The sequence below is a fragment of the Procambarus clarkii genome, chromosome 80 (assembly GCF_040958095.1).
Source record: "Procambarus clarkii isolate CNS0578487 chromosome 80, FALCON_Pclarkii_2.0, whole genome shotgun sequence".
NCBI classification, from domain to species: Eukaryota; Metazoa; Arthropoda; class Malacostraca; order Decapoda; family Cambaridae; genus Procambarus; species Procambarus clarkii.
This window is the reverse complement of record NC_091229.1, coordinates 22,495,166-22,511,614: the sequence shown is the minus strand read 5'-3', so window position 1 is coordinate 22,511,614 and position 16,449 is coordinate 22,495,166. Positions and strand designations below refer to the sequence as shown.

The 16,449-nt window shown below is 46.9% G+C and overlaps 2 protein-coding genes across 3 annotated transcripts in view; one reads left to right on the top strand and one right to left on the bottom strand.

Annotated features, from left to right (window-relative positions):
• LOC123746319 (organic solute transporter subunit alpha) overlaps positions 1-16,449 on the bottom strand; it is a 78,139-nt gene that overhangs the window by 23,372 nt on the left and 38,318 nt on the right. The window lies entirely within an intron of this gene.
• On the top strand, positions 1,951-14,861 carry LOC123746316 (SET domain-containing protein SmydA-8). The gene is given in 5 exon segments (XM_045727713.2): positions 1,951-2,879; positions 9,680-9,892; positions 10,141-10,870; positions 10,872-11,298; positions 14,199-14,861. Coding segments are annotated over 4 exon segments (1,617 nt in total). The 5' UTR covers positions 1,951-2,879; positions 9,680-9,689; the 3' UTR covers positions 14,456-14,861.

Here is a 16,449-nt window from a genome sequence, read left to right as displayed (position 1 = left end):
TGAGTACTCACTTCCCCCTTCAGAGCAGGACAGATTGCTGAAATAGAGGGAATATATATATATATATATATATATATATATATATATATATATATATATATATATATATATATATATATATATATATATATATATATATGTCGTACCTAGTAGCCAGAACACACTTCTCAGCCTACTATTCAAGGCCCGATTTGCCTAATAAGCCAAGTTTTCCTGAATTAATATATTTTCTCTAATTTTTTTCTTATGAAATGATAAAGCTACTCATTTCATTATGTATGAGGTCAATTTTTTTTTATTGGAGTTAAAATTAACGTAGATATATGACCGAACCTAACCAACCCTACCTAACCTAACCTAACCTATCTTTATAGGTTAGGTTAGGTTAGGTACCCTAAAAAGTTAAGTTAGGTTAGGTTAGGTTAGGTAGGTTAGGTAGCCGAAAAAACATTAATTCATGAAAAGTTGGCTTATTAGGCAAATCGGGCCTTGCATAGTAGGCTGAGAAGTGCGTTCTGGCTACTAGGTACGACATATATATATATATATATATATATATATATATATATATATATATATATATATATATATATATATATATATATATATATATATATATATATATATATATGGCAGACATAGACGCGATAAAGCACCTAAATTATTGGGATCGTCTCAAAAAGCCCTCCAAATGTACTCACTAGAAAGACGATGGGAGAGATATGAAATAATATACGTGGAAAATACTGGAGGGCCAGGTCCCAAATTAACACAGTTAAATAACAACGTACTGGTGTGAACGATGGAAGAAAATGCAGAATAGAACCAGTGAAGAGCAGAGGTGCCACAGGCACAATCGGAGAACACTGTATAAACATCAGAGGTCCGCGGTTGTTCAACACCCTCCCAGTGAGAATAAGAAATATTACCAGAACAACCGTGGACATCTTCAAGAGAAAACTAGATAATTTTCTTCAAGGAGTGCCGGACCAACCGGGCTGTGGTGGGTATGTGGGCCTGCGGGCCGCTCCAAGCAACAGCCTGGTGGACCAAACTCTCACAAGTCAAGCCTGGCCTCGGGCCGGGCTTGGGCAGTAGAAGAACTCCCAGAACCCCATCAACCAGGTATATGTGGGCCTGCGGGCCGCTCCAAGCAACAGCCTGGTGGACCAAGCTCTCACAAGTCAAGGCCAGGTCAAGCCTGGCCTCGGGCCGGGCTTGGAGAGGAGAAGAACTCCCAGAACCCCATCAACCAGGTATCAAGCAGGTTAAGCCATACTAACTATGGGTAGATGCAAGAGCTGAGGCAGCAGCAGCAGCAGCAGCAGCAGCAGCAGGAACAACATCAGCAACAGCAGCCTTCACAGCAGCAGTAGCAACAAGCACAGTACCAGAAGTAGCAGCAACAAGCACAGTACCAGAAGTAGCAGCAACAAGCACAGTACCAGAAGTAGCAGCAACAAGCACAGTACCAGAAGTAGCAGCAACAAGCACAGTACCAGAAGTAGCATGCAACAAGCACAGTACCAGAAGTAGCAGCAACAAGCACAGTACCAGAAGTAGCAGCAACAAACAAGACCCGCACCGCGAAGTGTCTGGCCGGCCGGCCGCTGGCCCCTCCCTGCCTGCCCGCTCCACCAATCGCGTCCACACGTTTAAAAAAAGAAAAAGAAAGATTCTCCACTTTATTTACACTCCGGTTACCCCCGAGACGCCGCTCTCGCATAATTAACTCCACTGACCGATTCAGGGAATAAAAACCCGTGATATATGGGACCCTGAGGGAGCACTGGCTCTCTGCCTCGAGAGGGGGCGGCCCTTGGGTCTCTAATTCCTCCTGAGGTACCCCCTCCTCGTCAGGGGCCCCCCTTGGCCACGCCTCAGGCTCGACCAGTCAGCTGGCCACAACTCCCGCAATTTTTTCAGTAGTAGCGGGGGCGTTGGGCACGTGGCCGCTGCTACCTCAGTTACCTGCACGAACCCGTCCGCCAGGGAGCTGCGGCACCCGCAGCTAACCTGTGGCACCCGGGGATAAGCTGTGGCACCCGCGGATAAGCCGTGGCACCCGGGGATAAGTCGTGGCACCCGGGGATAACTTGTGGCACCCAGGGATAAGCCGTGGCACCCGGGGATAAGCTGTGGCTACCCGGGGAGGGAGCCCCAGGCACCCCTCCCCACATCACCGTCTTACTCACTGTTTTTGGAAGCCTGCGTGCGAAAAATTAGACAAGCGTCCAGGCCCAGCGGTGTATATATACGTGAGCGTGTGTGCCGAGCAGAGATCTCCCGTGTAATCTGGGCGACGCCTCGTAACGAGGGAATCGTCTGCTCGCTGTTGAAGCTGTCGACTTTAAACTGTCGTCTCAAGCTGCGCCCTACGGCTGCGACACTGACGCAGTCTTGGTATAAAATAGGCTTACCAGCTGTAGTGGATTCAGTCGGCATAACATTATCTAGTGAGACTTGAAAACATTGACCCGTGGCATAGATCCCAGGAAATATAGTTGTCTGTGACGTAGAGACAATCAACATTGACCACAAGACAAGCACCCGTGGCATAAAACCCCAGGAAAAGCAGTCGTCCGCGGCGTAAATCCAAAGAAAAACAGTCTTTTGTGGCGTAGATCCCAGGAAAAACAGTCTTCTGTGACGTAGATCCCAAGAAAAACAGTCTTCTGTGGCGTAGATCCCAGGAAAAGCAGTCTTCTGTGGCGTAGATCCCAGGAAAAACAGTCTTCTGTGGCGTAGATCCCAGGAAAAGCAGTCTTCTGTGGCGTAGATCCCAGGAAAAACAGTCTTCTGTGGCGTAGATCCCAGGAAAAACAGTCTTCTGTGGCGTAGATCCCAAGAAAAACAGTCTTCTGTGGCGTAGATACCAGGTAAATACAAAATCTAATGGTCTTGGAGAGCATAAACTTCGTGTGGTTGTCACAATCTTATATTTTTACAGCCCGCCCCACGCACATACCTGACCAGCAACACCGACTCCTGCTCCACTCTAGGTAGGCTGGATGGTTGGTTGGTTGACTTAGTTGCTTGATTGGTTGGCTAATTGGTTAGCTGGTTGGTTGGCTGGTACGTAGGCTTATTGTTTAGTAGGTCAGCTGGCAGACTGACAAGAAATTTAGGTATGTACATAAACTAAAAGGTAGGTACTGTCAAGAGTACTAATTTACCTATTGAGACTTGGCAGTGAAACAGAAACTGAGCACCACAGCTAAAGGTAACAGTGGACACAGACGGCCGCAGACACAGGTGTATGTGAGAATGGGAGAAACACAGAATCCCTGATACACGGAGGAGGCAATAGCATGGACAGAGAAAGACACAGACACAGGATTATCAAGAAAGTGTACACTCTGAGAAGTGTACAAGTGTACAATGCATGCAAGCACAATTCAGCTCAATTACCGTCCCATAACCTATCTCATTTACAGAGAGAAGGTTACACTTAATAAATAAGATGTTTACACTGTCGTATTTAAGACGTAAGTCATTTACTGAGAACAAGTGAACATCACCCGTTCTCCAGATTCGAGACTCCGTAAATAACACAACTGTTTCGCCCTGACCGGAACGTATGAAGCAAGCACCTCCCCCCCTCCCCCGTAACTATAACTTATTGAGGCCGATATATAGAAAACGTTAAAATTACCGTGATATATTTCTTCTAATTCGTCTCATTTTTAACGGATTGCTCGATTGGGTTAAAAAAAACTACGACTTATTAAATGAGAGGTCAGGTTGTGGCAATTTGTACAGGTGTGCATGACATGAGTCACCTGTGAGTAGGGGGGGGGATGAACAGGTGTGAGCAAGTGTAGCAAACATAAGAAAACAGATCTCCCACTCGACATAAAACAGGGGGCGGCACCTGTTGCTCCTGCATACCCCACCTCGCCACACACACACACCTGTTAAACAGCTGTCATGATTGATCACCTGGGGCCCAGGCTCCACCTGTCGCTCATCAACAACGATTTCTCCCTCCTGAGACAAGCCACGTCATCTTACGTCCTTAGTTAAGATGTATATTATGAATTAAGTCCCTGGGCTCGAGGAGCTAGTTAATGTATCGCACGCCAACGGGCGACCTCGACTGGGTATAACAATCTTTCAACAGATTATCGTACTACATTTGAAGTCATTGTACGCCTAGCGACTCTCGCTAAATGAATTATAGTGAAAAGATATCGTAATCTAGTGGCTATATTAACTGACCCAACTCAAGACCATTATAAGGTCGTTGTACATTGAGACCTCCACCGGATAAATTAATTTTTTTACTCAGCAAATTATCATCATTCAAAACGAAAATTAACTTATATAGACCCGCCAAGCTAATAATATGAAGCAGCTACCGCACGTAGACTCACCTGGCACTGAAAATGCACTGATTCATTTGACAGTCTGACACGAATTATCGAACACCAAACCATGAATTACCGCGCCCATAGAGGCGAATTATTGCATATTAAGGTATGGATAATCGCCTTGAGGGGGGAAAGGGAGGGGTAGGGGGAGAAGTTGACGATTGAAGGGGTTCAATGGGCTTCGGGTTCAAGGTTTCAAGCATCAGGTTGCTTGAGATGGTTTTTGAGGAGGTGGGTGAACAGGTGCAGCAAGCAACGGTGAAATGTGAATTGCAGGTTCACAGTCAAAGGTTTTACGAGCTATACTCTATCACAAAAACACACACACACACACACACACACACACACACACACACATTCTTCTTCCTGTGTGTGTGTAAAGTAAGGGGTGATGAAGCGCAGCTGACGGAACAGTTGTAGAAATATTTAATAAAGTGTGAGTTATGATAGTAGGCTCTCGGCTGTGTTGGCACCGGTGTGTGTGTGTGTGTGTGTGTGTGTGTGTGTGTGTGTGTGTGTGTGTGTGTGTGTGTGTGTGTGTGTGTGTGTGTGTGTGTGTGTGTGTGGTAGCTATGCTAACTTTGTTTCCTTCTGCCCGCCAAACACACACCGAAACTACGACGTTGGTACAACGTTCGAACAAGTTTTAACACCACCTAACCAGTTATAACAACCAATATAGCAAGTTGTAACAACGTTCTAATACGTCATAAACACGTTAAGCCAAGATGTAACAACTTTATTACAAGTTGTAACAAGCGGAAAATAGAGACAGTTTCGGTTTGTGTTTCCAGGGTGCCGGGGAGCTGATAATAGTGTATGTAAGGTTGTTCACGAGTATCTGAACATACGTTCAGATACGCGTGAACAAATGAATGTTTTAGAGCGATCATATCTGCACACACTTGGATGCCTATCCACATGTTGACCAGACCACACACTAGAAGGTGAAGGGACGACGACGTTTCGGTCCGTCCTGGACCATTCTCAAGTCGATTGTGTGGTCCAGGACGGCCCGAAACGTCGTCGTCCCTTCACCTTCTAGTATGTGGTCTGGTCAACATACTTCAGCCACGGTATTGTGACTCATCGCCTGTCTATACGTGGCTAATTACACGTATAGGCAGGCGTATACGTGTAAGTATACGCCTGCCTATAATTTATAGGCAGGCGTATAATTTGTATGGCTAGTTACACACATAAATCATAATAGCGTGATATAATGAACAAATCCACAAGGGCCGTGACGAGGATGTTTCTATGGCTAATGTTTCGAGTAAATATGCAAGTTGTATGGTGTTCATTTTATCTTTATGTACTGAGGGACTTGCGTGCTTTTAAGTAGAACTTTGTCAGTGTGCGGTACCTTACCCCCATCTCCCCCCCTCTTCCGAAAGAGAGGGAAGAACCCCCTCTTCCGAAAGAGAGGGAAGAACCCCCTCTTCCGAAAGAGAGGGAAGAACCCCCTCTTCCGAAAGAGAGGGAAGAACCCTCTCTTTCTCCTGGAATACACTCAATCCATCTTGGAGTACCACCTCTCACTTCCGGGCCACCCTCTAGCCCTACACAGGCCCCTCCTATCCCTTCCTGCGGCAGGAAAGGATAGGAGAGGCTTCTATCTCTATCTAATACTCCAGGGAGCACCCTCATCACTTCCTCTAGCGCTATAGGGGCACCCCCTATCCCTCCTGGCACTGTAGCCGTCGAGCAGTGTGTCTATCCTTCCAGGGGGGCTCCCGTCCCCTTGCTACCCCTGCCCCCCCCCTGCCTCGAGTCAAGAGGCAGTGTCTTGTCACACACTTAAGCACAACGCGGAAACGGAAGTGTCACTGCTCACTCCATTGTCTGCATCCGACAACAACAATCTTAATTATACCTCTCATTCTTATTCTGCGCCGACACAATCTCCTCATTATTACCCCCCCCCTCCCTCCCCCCTTCTCATCCCTAAATCCATCACACACCCCTCTTCCCCTCACCCCCCACCAGAGCACTCGAGAATAAGCATCACCGTAAAACAACAAACATACAAGCGTAGCCTTCTGTGGAATGTTGTCACGCCCCCCTGCTGCTCTCTGATTCATGAACTTGCAATTTTACATAGACTTGCCTACACCTTTGTCAAGAGGGGAGTTGAATTATATTGGCTGAGGGGGTGAGGAGGAGGGGGTGTTTGTGGGTGACGTGGGACGGGGTGAGGGGAGAGGAGGACTAGGGGAAAGGAGGAACAAGATACCAGAAGAGATAGGAGGGTGAGGCAACGGCTTGTTTCTTCCCAAATTCTCACAAGTCTCCCCTCCTGCTTCGTTCTTCCATTCTCCTCCTGTACGGAGAGGTCAGCTAGTCGAATGCACCGAGAGAGAGGCAGTAGAAGCCACCTCCATCCACAACTTTTAGGCCAAATTCGACAAAGCATTCGAAAGACAGAAGGGTTTAACTTGTCACTCAGTGAGTAAAACAAGGCTAGGAGGCGGGGCATAGAGCTAGAGCTCACTCCCCCCATAGGGTGCTCACTGTTAGGTGAGCACCTCTCAACTCCTGAGCCCCCCCCCCCCCCCTCAGGTATCTTGGACCAGGATTTGTGGTTATTTCTGAACTGAACAAAGTACGTGTTTCTTGCTGCCACCACTGTGTGTGTGTGTGTGTGTGTGTGTGTGTGTGTGTGTGTGTATGTGTGTGTGTGTGTGTGTGTGTGCGCGCGCGTGTGTGTGCGCGCGTGCGTGTGCGTGTATGTATTCACCTAGTTGTGTTTGCGGGGGTTGAGCTTTGCTCTTTCGGCCCGTCTGTGGGAACCGACCTGTGAGATTTATATTTATTTAATTTATATGAATTTATATTTACATTAATTTATATACTTCGATAGCAATTTGTATAATGATAAGTGGACTGTATTTCTGCAATAATCTCATAATCTCACAAATCGATCCTCTACACATTAGGGGGGTTATTATTAATTGAATATATATGCAGCCAATCAAACTACAGTAATAGACTACATACATTGAAGAGGTTCCTTATCTTATAGTACAGCAGGTTAGTCCACCAGGTATAACTAGGGTGTAGACACCAAATTATCCTCTTTGAGGTAGCTTCCATCACCCAGTAACTGGTGCACAAAATCTTGCTTCCTCGTCTTGACCTGTCAAAAGAGCGCTAACTGTGAAGCCAGATACCTATATATGACAAGCTATATCAGAGAAAACACTATACATGGAACATAAAGACCTGGCTTAATTACCTTTAGTTTGAGGCGATTTCGTGATCTAACCGGGCCACCCTATATAATGACATTAATGGCCACTAATGATAGATAATGGGTTTCGGAAAGAACACTTAACTTGATATGTAGACAGCGTGTTGAAAAATGGTACACCTTTGGTTTCCATAACACTACGTCCAAGTAAATTTAACAGGAGCCGTATTTGCTCCTGTGAGCCTCTGGTCTAGTATAAACAACAATGGCTGCCCTCCTTCCCCACTGACGCCTGGCTTACATTGTCCAGATTTCAGAAAGTGATAGAAGGGTCTCATTTACTCTACTTTAATATTGATAATTAAGTTAATATATATGAGATGTTTATGATGGTAAAGTCCAAAGACTAATGTATTTAAGAATAATTCCCACCATAATAGGTGGTGATTTATAATAGTATGTGGTGATGATATCCCGTTTTCTTTAGACGGTAATTCCACTACAAGTTACGTTTTCTATGGTTAACTTGTTTATACAACACAGCTATTATCTGTATGATATTAAATGGTGTCGGATTTTCCGACACCGTCTCTCAACTGTCAATCAACTGTTTACTAACTACTATTTTTTTTTCCTCCACACCACACACACACAAACACCCCAGGAAGCAGCCCGTGACAGCTGACTAACTCCCAGGTACCTATTTACTGCTAGGTAACAGGGGCATTCAGGGTGAAAGAAACTTTGCCCATTTGTTTCTGCCTGGTGTGGGAATCGAACCCGCGCCACGGAATTACGAGTCCTGCGTGCTATCCACCAGGCTACCAGGACCCTATGTGTGTGTATGTGTGTGTGTGTGTGTGTGTGTGTGTGTGTGTGTGTGTGTGTGTGTGTGTGTGTGTGTGTGTGTGTGTGTGCGTACGTGCGTGCGTGAGTGAGTACGTGCTTGCAGGATCAAGCTGTTATCTCTTGGACCGTGCCTTTCAACCGTCAGTTCGGTTACCTTATGTAATTCACATCCTACCTATTTTTCTCTTCATATATATACTACATATCTATCTTTATCTGTGTCTCTCTTCCCCCCCCCCCCTTTCTCTCTCTCTCTCTCTCTCACTCTCTCTCTCTCTCTCTCTCTCTCTCTCTCTCTCTCTCTCTCTGGGGTAACATGACAGACACATCACCCGGCCTTTCGAACAGTACATCGCATTTTGACGAGTAAATCCCCCTCTAAGGCGCCAAACACTGATGACCCGAGAACACCCACAGCAACTCTGGTAAAATTAACCTGATGTCCCAATTGCTATTCGCGGGACCTCAGTTGACGTCAGCTTCGACCAATTTAGTACATCAGTTTAGTGACGTTAATTGGGAAGTCTGGAGAGGACGGGTTGAGTAAAACACCAATTGGAGACTAGCTGATTGTATGGTGGTAAAATGATTGGTAAATTACGCTTGAGCGGGAACTTGGCGCTGGAGTCTGGCGCTTGATCTTTATGTACGGGAGTTGGAGTTAGGTGGAGGTCACTGTCACAGGTTTGCATGAATGAAAGAGGTGCACGTAAGACAAATTATTGACAAGGGTCTGGAAAAAAAACCCAGTCTGAAAGCGCTCAGACATATAGCTTTCTATATATATATATATATATTTAAGCTATATATAGCTTTGAAGAAGAGAATAAAAAGTGTTCAGAGAAAACCTTGTGGATTCTTACTCAACACTTAGCACTTTCTTCTCCTATCATCCCCTATTCTATTTTTCTTAATATATATATGTTATATGACAGTGTCAGACCACGGAGGAAGACTTGAAACAGGAATTTCCTTAAGTACTTTCGTATTTAATAATACATCTTCAGAAGGGTGTAGAAATATCCTTCTGATGATGTATTACTAAAAACGAAAGTATTTAATAATACATTAATTTAATGGTCCAGGACGGACCGAAACGTCGTCGTCCCTTCACCTTCTAGTGTGTGGTCTGGTCAACATAAGGAAATTCCTGTTTCAATTCTTCCTCCGTGGTCTGACACTGTCACATTTTTCGTCACGTGTTAATTGTCAGTGATTTACACACATATATCTTATATATCTGTGGATATGTTGCTTCCCGCAGACCCGCGACCATGGGTATAGGGAGTGGAGAAGGCAGCGGTGGAGACAGCGGCGGGTGCGGCAGCTGCGACGTGTGCCAGACTGCGGCGTCGATGGCATGCGGCGGGTGCGGCTCGGCGCACTACTGCTGTAAGGACCACCAACGCCAACACTGGCCGCAGCACCGCGACCAGTGTCCCCCTTACAAGCTCATCTCCTCCCCGGAGGCTGGCAAGCAAGTCATCTATACTTCACCTTTGCTAGGCTAATACAACTAAATATACTCAATTGCTTTGGAATAACTTGGTAATTATTGTAAATGAGTCTCCTGAGACTGATGGATGCCTACTACCACTATTTTACTCAAATGTAATTGCTTTCGTGACGCCGCGGATATTTTGGGTTAATTTCTGGAAGGGAGCAGATTCTTGTATGTATGTGATGGCTTCCTGGTGATCTGACTGAGCTGGTGCAATGTTTCAGGTACCTGGTGGCGTCACGACCCCTGCCGGCGGGCCAGGTGCTGGTGGAGGAGGTTCCTCTGGCTGTGGGTCCCCTGTCCATCTCTGCCCTCGTGTGCCTGGGGTGTCACGGCTCCATCAGGGGCAACAACTTCCCGCGCTGTCCGGGGTGTTGGTGGCCGCTGTGCTCCCTCGAGTGCGCCTCCAGCAGCCGTCACCAGGACGAGTGTCCCATCCTGGCCACCGACACCAAGCGCATAGCCACACCAGTTGGCCAGCAGGAGACGCCGCGTTACGACGTCATTCTCACCCTTCGATGCCTTCTGCTGAAGACCAAGGACCCGAAAGCGTGGCAGATAATGACGACGATGGCCAACCATTCAGAGCAGCGCCAACTCAACTGCGAGGACCAGCAGATAGTTACTGTCCGCTACATGACGGAGGTGTTGAAGCTCGACCATGATCAGGAGACGCTTCACCAGGTGAGAGGCGCCATAGCAACCAATGGCATGGAAATAAGAAGCGATAAAAACGCGAGAGTGAGAGCCATGTACCCGGTGGTGCGGCTCTTCAACAACTCTTGTATCCCCAACGTCCACCTGTCGTGTGGCCCCGGGGGACGGATGCAGGCGCGGACGACAGTGCCCGTCCAGATCGGGGAACCTCTCTGCATCTCATACACCGGCGCCCTCATGCCTCTCTGGGAGCGCAGAGAAACCTTAACTTTGACTTACCACTTCTCGTGCAACTGTGCCTCGCTGCGAAGACCCCACGGAGCTGGGGACGTTCTTCTCCTCTCCCAAGTGTACACAGTGCAAAGGTCAGTGTGAAAAGTCTTATCTGATATCCTCCACGTGGCTTGGTGACACAGTGTGGAGGTGTCCAGCCTGCAAAATGGAAAGGCCTGACGCGGACGTTCAAGAAGATATCAAAGATTGGCTGCAGAGGATAGAAATGGACGATATCTTCACCGGCAACTTCAGGCGAGCGGTGGCGGCGATGCAGGAGGTGGAGGACCAGTTCCACAACCAGCACTACATCTGGATGAGGGCGGCGCACTCCGCCTTGTACCAGCTCTCCGACAACAACACAGAACAGGCGCTCAAGATGAAAATTAAAATGTGGAAGAAACTCATGTTTCTGTATAGCGTGCTGGAGCCCGGCCTAACCAAGAGACGAGGTGAGAACCCTGGGTAAAGAGGAGTCGCTGGCGGACGACGCACACCCGCTACGCAACCTGTTCCTTAATTGTATCTTCCTCTCATCCTTTTTGCCTCCTCCGTAACAGAGAGGCTGGTAGGGGTGGTGCCGGGAGGCTCCCAGTAAATCCGAGGTCAGTTGAATTTTTTTAGTTCCATTTTAGAAGTTGTCATAGAAGCTAGACTCGCGGCTTCACCAACAGACGAGTGAGGTTCGTCAAGCTGCCAAAGACAAGACTCCTGCTTGGACTGGCGGGTCGATTAAACAGATTCTACTCCTCTTTCTGTCCTAACACTAATGTTCCTCCCTAACCAGCTGGTGCTGGTGCTAGTGTAGGAACTGAATGTGTGTAGCAAATACTGATCAAAACATACACTAACAGTTTTAGAACCAGACACATTACATTCACGGTCTTGGAAGTGTGTGCCAGAGATAGAATAGAAAGATAGGATAGCAGCGTGGTGTGGATAGGATAGCAACAGCGTGGATAGGATAGAAAGATAGGATAGCAGCGTGGTGTGGATAGGATAGAAAGATAGGATAGCAGCGTGGCGTGGATAGGATAGCAGCAGCGTGGATAGGATAGAAAGAGAGGATAGCAGCGTGGTGTGAAGTTATTTTGCCTCAACTTTAAAAGTCTAGTATTTTCGTTATTTTCAGTTGTTATTTTTTCATAAAAATTGGTGTTATTAGGCTTGAACACCAAGACTGCATCCGTCAGTGATACAAAATCATTTTGTAGGTGGTTCATAAACTACTCAAGTTATCTTTCTTTTCCTCCAAAGATATGTGTTACTGTCCTTATTTTCCTATTTATCTGAATAGTAATTAGAGTTAGAGAAAGAACAAAACATTTGAAAGACGCGCCTCGTCTAGTTCTTATTCCAAGACGAGGGGCCGCATGTGCATCTTTCTTGGGCACCTTGGCTGCTCTGCCTGCAGGGTTAAATGCTACAACTCAATACTGTTAAGCATTTACTGAAGGGTTCTAGTTTCTAGCGTGTTTTTCCTTGACGTGAAGCGTGTCCGAAGGCAGACTGTTCGGGGTAGTATCAACAATTCTCCCCCTGGACAGGTGGATATTGACTAATCCTGTTGTTAATGCTTATTCTAGTGCAGTAGGCAGCATTACTGAGTACATAGGTGAGCTCTGCTGTACTGGCAGAGTGTGCAGTAAGACCAACCGTTGAGGAAATGTAGAGGAGATGCCATGCGCACGACGTGTATGTCTGTATCTGTTGACCAAACCACGCACTAGAAGGTGAAGAGATGACGACGTTTCGGTCCGTCCTGGACCATTATCAAGTCGACAATCCACCTGATAATAGTCCAGAACGGACCGAAACGTCGTCGTACCTTCGCTTTCTAGTGTGTGGTTTGGTCAACATTTTTCAACCACGTTATTGTGACTCTTCGTCTGTATGTCTGTATCTCCTCTTTTTTTCTCTCAGGCTTGTAGTCTCCCGTCCTCTCTTTCCCCTACACTAACAAACCCCTCAACACTACACAGAGACAAGCACAGCACCATGCACACACAACTATACACAAACACAACGACACAGAGACTAATATATATATACACAGCTACAACAATAACAGAGTTACACAAGCACAACAATGACATACAAAGAAGTATATCACCATACAGACACAAACACAGCAACAATATACAAACAAGCACAGCAGCGACACACACAATGACGTACACAAACACAGCAGCGACACACACAATGACGTACACAAACACAGCAGCGACACACACAATGACGTACACAAACACAGCAGCGACACACACAATGACGTACACAAACACAGCAGCGACACACACAATGACGTACACAAACACAGCAGCGACACACACAATGACGTACACAAACACAGCACCGACACACACAATGACGTACACAAACACAGCAGCGACACACACAATGACGTACACAAACACAGCAGCGACACACACAATGACGTACACAAACACAGCAGCGACACACACAATGACGTACACAAACACAGCAGCGACACACACAATGACGTACACAAACACAGCAGCGACACACACAATGACGTACACAAACACAGCAGCGACACTCACAATTACGTACACAAACACAGCAGCGACACACACAATGACGTACACAAACACAGCAGCGACACACACAATGACGTACACAAACACAGCAGCGACACACACAATGACGTACACAAACACAGCAGCGACACACACAATGACGTACACAAACACAGCAGCGACACACACAATGACGTACACAAACACAGCAGCGACACACACAATGACGTACACAAACACAGCAGCGACACACACAATGACGTACACAAACACAGCAGCGACACACACAATGACGTACACAAACACAGCAGCGACACACACAATGACGTACACAAACACAGCAGCGACACACACAATGACGTACACAAACACAGCAGCGACACACACAATGACGTACACAAACACAAAACAACGACATACACACAAACCACAACATACACAAAACCACACCAACAACACACCACAACAGATAAGTTAAAACTCACAAACCAAACGTCGAGTTAAGGGGGCCTAAATGAATGCTCATATTCCCATCAAGTCTAACGAACTGCTAATCAACACAACTCTACTTCAGTAATAGATAATCCAAACACTGAAAACTATTCACCAAAGTGCTGGATAACTAAAAAAACAACTTTACTTGCCACATAAAAGAACTCTCCGAACATTACTTATTCCCTTGAAATTCACACATACTTAAGGGCTTTAATCACATGCTAAAATATTAAGAAATGGATGTTGTTCTTAGGCGAGGGGGTCTGAGGTTTGGTTGATGTTGGTGGATGACTGAGAATCCTTCCTCTTCCCCCCAGGTATGACGCTCCTGGAACTAGGAATCATAATGCTTCGTGCAGCGAAGCTGGAATATGAAAGCGGCGACGCCTTCATGCCTGAGTTCTTGAAGCAGCTGCGGGAGATAGTCAAATACCTGGAGGAGTCGACGAAGATCCTGAACCTGGAGCCGGAGGGCACGAGGGGCCCGGAGCTAGCGAAGAGGGCTCACGAGAAGAAAGCAGAGGCCGTGGAGTTTCTGCAACGCTTAGACTCCGCTACGATACGAGCAGAGTGACTTTGCCTAGATGGATGGTGGACTCTTGCAAGGCGGACCTGTGGAACTTGGGTCCTAGTGTAGGGGGAGGTGATGTCTCCAGCCACGGAGACGAGTCCCTATTATTGTCGTGGTCGTGTCCCCAGCCACGGAGACGAGTCCCTATTATTGTCGTGGTCGTGTCCCCAGCCACGGAGAGGGAGACCTACTGTGGTCATGGTTGTATCTCAGGCTGTGGAACGTTGATATTTTCGCTGCTGGCAACAGCAATTTAACTTTAAGTGCTTATGTGTGTGTACATGTATATACAGAGAGAGAGAGAGAGAGAGAGAGAGAGAGAGAGAGAGAGAGAGAGAGAGAGAGAGAGAGAGAGAGAGAGAGAGAGAGAGAGAGAGAGAGAGAGACAGACAGAGAGACAGAGAGAGAGGTGCAAATCTCTTACAATCATACTAAGTACCCCATCAAGCAGGTATCAAGTAAATAATACATTTTGTGTTCAATTGTTCATGATTTTATGATTAAGGATTTTTTTTGCTATTTACATTTTTCGTATATATAAAGCTTTGGTGTATAAATGGGAGGAACAAAATTATTACACAGACTTGAATATTAGTTTTGTTTAATTCAAATGAACGTGACCATTAAGGTCTATTTATACCTTAGTCATAATTTACAAATTATGGCCTATTTTTTTGCGTTTATTTTTTATAACATTACACTATACATATATAGTGTGATGTCATAAAGTGACTGATGCGCTATGCGTGTCAGTCACTTTATAAGCGTGTACACTGTACATTCTTGTATTTGTAAAAATAAATTTTGACACTATTTTGCTCCCGACAAAATAATGTCCTGAATATTGGCACCAATAATAATAATATATTGTAGTGGGTCTATCTTTCTTTTTCTTTCTTTAGTTTCCAAACGAACCGCCCGCGGGATGGGTATGGGGTCCACTACCGCCCACGGGATGGGTATGGGGTCCACTACCGCCCGTGGGATGGGTATGGGGTCCACTACCGCCCACGGGATGGGTATGGGGTCCACTACCGCCCGTGGGATGGGTATGGGGTCCACTACCGCCCGTGGGATGGGTATGGGGTCCACTACCGTCCGTGGGATGGGTATGGGGTCCACTACCGCCCGTGGGATGGGTATGGGTCCACTACCGCCCGTGGGATGGGTATGGGGTCCACTACCGCCCACGGGATGGGTATGGGGTCCACTACCGCCCGTGGGATGGGTATGGGGTCCACCACCGCCCACGGGATGGGTATGGGGTCCACTACCGCCCGTGCGATGGGTATGGGGTCCACCACCGCCCACGGGATGGGTATGGGGTCCACTACCGCCCGTGCGATGGGTATGGAGTCCACCACCGCCCACGGGATGGGTATGGGGTCCACTACCGCCCGTGCGATGGGTATGGGGTCCACTACCGCCAGAGGGATGGGTATGGGGTCCACTACCACCCACGGGATGGGTATGGGGTCCACTACCGCCAGAGGGATGGGTATGGGGTCCACTACCACCCACGGGATGGGTATGGGGTCCACTACCGGCCACGGGATGGGTATGGGGCCCACTACCGCCCACGGGATGGGTTAGGGATCCACTACCGCCCACGGGATGGGCATATGGGATGAATAGTGACTAAACTAACTTTCGAAGAAACGCATTGAAAACGTCCTATCTTGACTAGTGACTTAAAACACTCGTGAGTAACCACGGAAGACAGCTTCCAATCTCAGTGTAGCCCTCTGGTAGTCATTTTAAAATTAACTGAACTTTTCGAAATTGAAATGTGCATTTACCCGCGATATTAAGACGGTGAATAAACTAAGCTGCACCAAACGTCCAATGCGCACACATAGAAGGATCTATAGGGGTTTCAGTAGAAACAGTAAATTCAGTAGAACTTCGGTTTCAACCCTTTTAACCCTGTCGTAGCTCAGTCGATTAAGGCAGTGTCTGGGATGCTTCCGGACGCAGGTTCGAATCCTCGTCACGGC